Below are 8,194 nucleotides of genomic sequence, written 5' to 3'. Positions count from 1 at the left end.
GAATGGAAGTGAAGTTGTATAAAATTTAAAAAAAGAGACATTATCAGCCTATTTTTAAAATGCCCTGTGAGTAAATATGAGAAGAAATGGTTAAAAATGGTTATTTTCTAGGGAGTGGAGATCAGGAGTTGGAGGAATTGCCTACAGGAAACTTCTAGTAGGATTATATAACTTTAAAAAACATTGTCTGTGTGCTACATTAACAGGGAAAAGATTAACCTAGTCACTAGACTGATCCAACTGTGTTAAGAACTAGGGAGAGCTGGGAGAAAAAACAAAATGGCTCATCTTATACAGAGTGACTTGAATTCTTGCCAAGGCTGTGGCCAGTCGGGTGGCACATTTCAGTCTGGCTCCCTCCTCATTTGCATATACATTTGCATTCTGAGACTCTAGCCTGGGGTAAGAGTTCACTTACTATTTGCACAGTTGCTTGGCTCCCCTGAGGGTGTGGAGCTTCTGTTAGGTGAGGGTGAAGTCCTAGCTTCCGGACCATGGCGTTCCCTGTGGGATTTGGATGGGGGGCAGCTACTGCAGCCTATCAAGTGGAAGGTAAGAGACTCGCTTTCACCAGGGCTGGAAGGGATAACCTCCGATGGAGTCTGTGTGTCTGGGGAAGAGCCTGGAGTGAGAAGGCAAGAAGAGAAGAAATGGGTTGAAGGGTCCACAATCCTACAAATGAAACCATGCCCCTTTTTTCTCATTCCCTTGCTCTTTCCATAGGCATAAGGGGTGGTGGGGCCCATGGTGCATATTAGTTGCAGCTGTATTTTCACGTAATTCAAGCTTATCTGAGATATCAGTTTACATTGGACCAGCTGTTTTCATAATTAGTTTCTTGATCATATTTGCAAAAAGAGAACAATTTCTCCCTTTGGCTGGAAAAAATATTGAATAAATTTTTTCCAAAAGGTTTTTGTTAGGAAAGCTGACTCATTTTTCCTGGTTAGCCAAGCCTAACCTTTCACATGGCACCCATTTCCTGGGGCAGCTAAGAAGCAAAGGAAAATAACTACAAATGGTAAAGAGAACTCAGCATGGACTTGGAGTCTGAGTCCCGGTCTATCATACCATGCATGAACACGTGAATCCAGTGTCCTTCCTGAGTCTCAATTTGTTCATCTGTAGAACAGGAAGATTACGTCTACTTTTCTAAAACACACATTTCCCAACCTCCCTAAGAAATGAGGGATTACAAATAGCTGCTACAGGGAAAATATTTATTTGGTCATGTAAGTGTGTGAAACCCTGAGTTAAATAAGGCTAAGAGTTTCTTGTAGCAGTATCCTAGGGCAATGGTAACAAATTACCACAACCTGTGAGGCTTAAGAAATAGAAATTTATTCTTTTACAATTCTGAAAGTTGGCACTGGGCACTTGAAGATATAATTAGATAAGATGAGACAATACTGGATCTGGCTGACCCTTAATCTGTATGACTGATGTCCTTATAAGAAAGAGGAAATTTAGATACAGATAGGGACATGGAAGAAGAATGTCATGTGACAACACAGGCAGAGACTGGAGTGAGGCAGCTATAAGCTGAGAAAGGACCAGTGGGCCCCACCAGAAGCTAGGAAGAAGCAAGAGAGGGCAAGAGAGTCTAGGTAGACTCTCAGCAAGAGCATGGCTCTGTTGTCAACTTGAGTTTGAGCTTCTGGCTCAATGGAGGAGAAAGAATGGAGAAAGAATAAATTTGTTTTGCTTAAGGCACTTATCTTGCGGCACTTTCTCACAGCACCCCTATCAGTATATAGAAACAGAAACAGGTAAGTCAATCAATGAACCATCACTGCTTATGGGAAGTGCTGTAGGACTGCTGCTGTAAAGATTCCTGTGAAAATGGCTTCTTTAGGTTGGGGAGTCAAGGAAGACACTGTGAATTAGTGTCATTCCATCTAAAATTTAAAGGATGAGAATAACACAGCTATTTGAAGGTGGGATTTTTCTAGGCAGTGTGATGGAGTGCAGGGTGATCCCAGCACAACCTGTGTTGTTTGTGATTTCCAGGTTTTCTTTATTGTTGTTGTTGTTTGTTTGTTTGAGACAGGGTCTGGCTACATAGCTCAGGCTAGCCTTGAACTCACAACCCTCTTGTCCAAGCCTCCCAATTGTTGGGATTACAGATGAGCAACACCATTCCCCAGATTTCATTGCTATTTCCCAGTCCTGCAGTAAGGAGAATGAGGAATCTCTGCTGCAGTTGCCATAACTGCATGAAGAATGCACCATCTCTCATGGGAGACTGTGTATGCTATTATACCTATATGCTCTGCGATGCAAAGTTCTTTTAAAAGATTGTCTGAGACTGTTCTGAATACCATTTTAAACATATGTGGTATCTTCTTTTATATTCTCCCAGATAATTTCCACTTAGTCAGGGTGGGTAAAAAGATAGGCTAGCCCTCTCGGAGAGAAAACAAAAGATATTTTGATAGTTTTCTCCTCGAAAGGAGGGCAGACAGAGAGGAGGTGGCAGAGAGGTGGAATGGAATGAACAGAAGGATCAGAACAGGGCGATTAGGAAGATGACTGTGAAGAAGTCTGCAAACTCCTTGGGTTGGGGTCCATCTCTACATTTTCCTCGCTTTGTGACTTTTGGAAGTTACTGAATTCTTTGTGCTTCCTATTAAAAGAGAAAAAATCTGTGCAAATTAAATTCAGCCAAGTTTATCTGAGTAAAGAAAGGATTGATGAATTGGGCAGTTCCTGAAACAGTAAAGGTTCAGACAGCTCCTCTCAGTTATGTGAGCAGGCAGTATTTACAGACACATTAAGGAAGTAAACAGAGAGAAAAAGCTTGGTTGGGTAGAATTCAGTGCTTGCCTTATTTGGACATGTTTGAGCACTTTGCAGCCTCTGATTGGCTGAAAACTTGGCTGCTACAATTGGCCAAGACTTGGTTACTTATTGCAAGATTGTGTTTGCAAATTAGGATGCAGTTTGTTTACATTTTAAGCTAGATTTCAATTCTCTATTTATAGAGGGAGCTTTAGGTGAAATTTGAATTGAATTGAATTCTTCCTTTTTGTTGAGTCTCTCAAACTTTGGCATTGATATCTCTATTCCCTCCTTCCTTCCCTCCCTCCCTTCCTTCTTCCTTTCTTCCTTCCCTCCCTCTCTGTTTTTCTCACTCCTTCACCCCTTCCTCATCTCTCTCTGTCTCTGTCTCTTTTTCTGTCTCTATTTGTGCTGGGATTACAGTTGTGCACCACTATGCCCAATTTTCCATTTCCATCATAATGGACTTGTTTGGTCTGAGTATAGATTTTGGAACTCAGTATTAAATTAGTTGGATGAGTTTTTATGCTTTCCTCATGGTTTTGTTATTCCATCCATAATGAGTCCACTTAAATACAAATGATACTGCAAGTAAACATTTAAGACTCTTGAGGGGATAGAATGCATGAGGGAAAATATTGTGATGCCTATCAGGAGAACAATATCAAGAAATTAAAATGCTCTCCTTAACAGGAGTCTCCACGAACCAAACTTACCAAAATCAACAGTTCAAAGTTCAGGCACTAAAAATGGTTCATCAGTCTTAAAGTCCACCTGGTTCTGCTCTTTGAAGCACAACCTCTATTAAGGGTCATAGACACTACAAGATGACCTGACTTAAAGAGGTATCTATTTTTTGTAGTTAGCCTGGTAACACAAACTGTCGTAACCTAGGGACCTACAAAAAGAAACACAGACATCAGAAAACGTTGGAATAGTCCAGTTTTCTACTCACTGTTCAGAATACCTGCAAACCAGCTGTTAGTACCCTGCAAACACATCATGTGTTCTCTTCTCTTGGGAAATTTCCTTACTATATTGACAGTGTCTAGAGAAACAGTGGTACTAGCCACACTTTAAACTCTCTGTAGTAAAATCAGGGGGAAATCAGTGTAGCATTCAGTTTTGTTGATTATATGTTTTTGTTGAACACAGATTCTCATCCACCTTTCCTTTTTTTTTATTGTTTTATTATTCATATGTGCATACAAGGCTTGGGTCATTTCTCCCCCCTGCCCCCACCCTCTCCCTTACCACCCACTCTGCTCCCTCCCTCTCCCCCTCACCCCCTCAATACCCAGCAGAAACTATTTTGCCCTTATCTCTAATTTTGTTGAAGACAGAATATAAGCAATAATAGGAAGGAACAAGGGTTTTTGCTGGTTGAGATAAGGATAGCTATATAGGGAGTTGACTCACATTAATTTCCTGTGCATGTGTGTTACCTTCTAGGTTAATTCTTTTGATCTAACCTTTTCTCTAGTTCCTGGTCCCCTTTTCCTATTGGCCTCAGTTGCTTTTAAGGTATCTGCTTTAGTTTCTCTGCGTTAAGGGCAACAAATGCTAGCTAATTTTTTAGGTGTCTTATCTATCCTCACCCCTCCCTTGTGTGTTCTCACTTTTATCTTGTGCTCAAAGTCCAATCCCCTTGTTGTGTTTGCTCTTGATCTAATGTCCACATATCTTATCCACCTTACAAAGAATATCTTCTACTTATCTCAATTCCTGGGATGTCTGATTGGCTATAAAATCCAAGATTTTCCTCAATTTATGGATTAGGTTTAAAGTCCATACAACTAGCACTCCTTTACCACTAAGACTGAGTTCCCAGAATTTCCACTGGAAATGTCCCACAAAGGAAACTAACTTATCTTAATCTATTTTGAGATTGGCACTAACTTTACTTATTGGCTACTTTGCTTATGATTATGGGAGGTTTTATGGGAACTCTCTAGAAAAACTCTTTGTAAAGCAGGAGTAAGCCAGGCCAAGCAGCAAGTTCTGAACCAGTGAGGAAGCACAACAGAGTAAGCAGAGCCTCTGTAGGCCCAATGTAGGAACTTGGGGACTAGAAAAGAGAGCTGACTATCTAGTAGCATTTGAATAAAAACTAGTGAAATTTGTTTGCCCATATGTCTGGTTAGCTCCTGAATAAGGGTTTACTTACTTTTTTTGTGGTTTCTTTTCGTGTGCTATAGGGATAAAAACCACATTTAGTGGAGGCTTGGAAGCACAACACAATAGTTCCCTAATATCTGTGGTTTCACTTTCCATGGTTCCCAAAAATATTAAATGGAAAATTCCAGAAATAAACAATTGTTACATTTTAAATTTTGCATTATTCTGAATAGCATGATAAAATCTTGAACCATCTTTCTCTGTCCCACCCCAGATATGATTCATCTCCGTTCAGTGTTTCTATGCTGTATATGCTATATTCCCAGTAGTCACTTAGTAGCTGTGTTGGTTGTCAGTATTACAGTCTCAGTACTATAGTTTAGGTAGGGTTTGGGACAACACATGGTTTCACTGGGGGTCATGTAACAGACCTTGTTCAGCCACCACTCAGATAGGTTTTCCATATTTGGTGGTAGTTAGATTATCAATGAGAATGATTAGGGGACTATTTCCAGCAGGTGTAGAAAAGCAAGGAGCAGTAAAGTCTAGACTATAAAGGATAGGTTTCCGTTCTTCCTTTTCAGTGACTCTCACTGCTAACATGGAGAAGCATGAGTGGGATGAATGGAATTGTTCCCTGTTTTAGGAGAATTAGCACATAAACTCAATGATTTTTCTAGCTTCTTGCCAAAGCATAAGTGTTTGCTAAAACCACTCACAGATTAATATTTCATGGCTTTTCTTGAAATGAAAGGGAGGAGATTAGTAAGGCAGGAAACAGAGAGGAAAAGAAAAGACACAGGGTTTTCATGATGATAGAGAAGTTTTGATCCAAGATCTTTGGAAACAGTCCTCATCTAGGATGCCAGTTTCTTATGGGTAAAGTTCCCTGACCAGCTTTACATTAAGGTCACAACAGGCATAAAGTTCCAGTGGTCTGGAAGGGCCTTATTGGGTTGAGAATTTGATGATCCTTGACTAAAACCCCAACGTTTTGCTACCAAGAAGAACTTAGTGTGTTCTCTTCCAATAGAGGTCAAGAGAAGTCTTTCTCTGATGCTGTTTCTGAAAGACCAACCCTCTGTGTTGGATTGTGAGCACTGTAGTATCATCAGTTGGCTGGAATGAAGGTCTTCTTTTACCTAGTGAAAATATACTTTGGCATATTCATTAAAGCCTTTAATTAATGAGTTATGTCAGAGTTTATAGGTTGATGTTATTAGGGACATAGGCCTTCCTATAACTCCTTCATATGAGGAAATCTGTGTATTCCACTGGAGTGGATCTGATTGCATCAATCAGCACCTTTGACCAAGGCAATACAATAGATTCAGTTAGCTTTGCATAATTCCATCATGTTTGTAATACCTCATTTAGCTGTTTTACAACTTGTGCAGTGAAACAGATACCTTTACCTCTGGGAATTTCTCTAGGAATACCCCATATGTGAAATGCATTTTGTAATAATCTTTAAATTACTATAGTAGCATTAGCCTTTCTGTATGGGAAAGATTCTGTACAACAAGAAAATATGCACTGAAAATGGCAACTGAATGAAATTCATCTGTAAATCCTCAAATGACATTTCCAAGGTGCTGGAAATTGTCAGCTGAAGTTTTCATTTTCTTACTAGAATTATGAGTTTGAAAACCAAGCATTGGTTATAAACTGTTTTAGCAATTTTAAGTTATCCCATCAATACTTTTTTTTTCCATAATTTGAGTTGTTTTATTTCTCCCATGATATGTCATGGAATGCAGAGATTTTAATAATGGAAGGTTTAAGGACTCATGAATGGCCAGGAAGACACACAGACCCTCTGAGAGACCCTCTGGACATACAACTTTTTATACAACAATTTTGTTTCTTCAATTCAGTTACATAGCATGGTTTATTATATATGTTATCATAGGCAATTTTACTTGGATGTATTGTGGAATTCAAATTGTATGTACTGGCTGACTTAGCATGTAAACCTGCCAAGGCAGTGTTTTGGTATTCAATTAATTGTTTTGGTATACTGGAGTTTGAACTCAGGGCCTTGTACTTGTTAGGCAGGTATTCTACCACTTGAGCCATGCCATGCCCCAGTAACTTTAAAATAGGGTCTTGTGTGCTTATGTCCAGGCTGGTCTAGACCACGATCCTCCTATGCTTCCTATTTAGTTGGGTTGGGTTGACAGGTACATGCCACCACATCAGGTTTTTAAAAATTGAGATGTGGTTTCATAAACCTTTTTTTTTGTCCAGACTGGCCTTGAACTATGATCTGCCTGATTTCTGCCTCCCAGGTAGTTAGGTTTACAGGTGTGAGCCAATGTTTCTGGCCTTGGCATTTAATGTGTTTTTCTTCCTCTTGATTTTGAACTAGCAGTTTTATGAAACAGTCAGTTTCTTCATTACAGTTTTTTAATTTTCACCCAGTCCAGTGGTATGATCATAAACTTGTACTTACTAGAGCCTTTTCTATGAGTATCCCTGAATATGAAAAATTTTAGGTTTATAGCTGCTCAAGAAATTACCAAAATAAGCAATTAACCACCTGTAAACGACATGCTTAAAAATATGAGATTTCATTATAATAATACTGCAATTGACTAAGAAATTTGGTCATTTTTGCTCCATACTACATCTTAAATTATTAACAAGGGTTATGATAGTGGTATACACACTATTAGATGTCTATAAATTTCATACAATTTCTCAAACATGTATTAGTAACAATTCCATTTGAGTATAACTCAAAGAAGATTTACTATTACTGATTATTTGACAAAGCTTCCCACACAATTAACATATCAAATAAGCCCAATAAGTGAGATGTTCCAAGGTCCTATGTAGAAAATCCCAAAGTTAATTTGAGGTCAAGAAAAAGACTTAATTTAGAATTTTGGTTTTGGAAAGCTTGTCAAAAGTATAAAAAATTTAAAAATATTTGATCAAAATCATAGCTCATTGTCAAATGATACTAGTTTAATCAAAGTGAAAATTAAAAGGGATAATCAAACAGAAAATTGGGTAGTTGTAGAAAATACTACCTTTTTAAAAATAGAGATGATGACATTTTCTTAAATGATAAAAGGCCTAAACAATGTATGCACATGTGAACAAATGAATTTTTAAAAAAGACCTAAATAAGACAATGCAAAGGGCAGGAAATTATCTTGGTAAACAGAATGTTTGTTTCCTGGGCTAATTTCCTAAGATGTAAAGAAAAATCTTTCACAAATTCCTAGACCAATGCTCTTAAGAAATTTTTTTTCTTTTGTTTTAACAGAGAAGCCCAGATTCTACT

The 8,194-nt window shown here is 38.4% G+C and overlaps 1 protein-coding gene across 2 annotated transcripts in view; it reads left to right on the top strand.

Moving 5' to 3' along the window:
• Window positions 1-393: 393 nt before the first annotated feature.
• LOC109678954 (cytosolic beta-glucosidase) overlaps window positions 394-8,194 on the top strand; it is a 123,697-nt gene continuing 115,896 nt past the window's right edge. For both annotated transcript variants that reach the window (XM_020154320.2, XM_074042528.1), the window contains exon 1: window positions 394-552. In XM_020154320.2, coding sequence (XP_020009909.1) covers window positions 495-552 — 58 coding nt within the window. In that variant the 5' untranslated portion in view covers window positions 394-494. The remainder of the gene's footprint in view (window positions 553-8,194) is intronic.

The sequence above is a fragment of the Castor canadensis genome, chromosome 9 (genome assembly GCF_047511655.1).
Source record: "Castor canadensis chromosome 9, mCasCan1.hap1v2, whole genome shotgun sequence".
NCBI lineage: Eukaryota > Metazoa > Chordata > Mammalia > Rodentia > Castoridae > Castor > Castor canadensis.
This window is presented reverse-complemented; position numbering and strand designations above follow the sequence as displayed.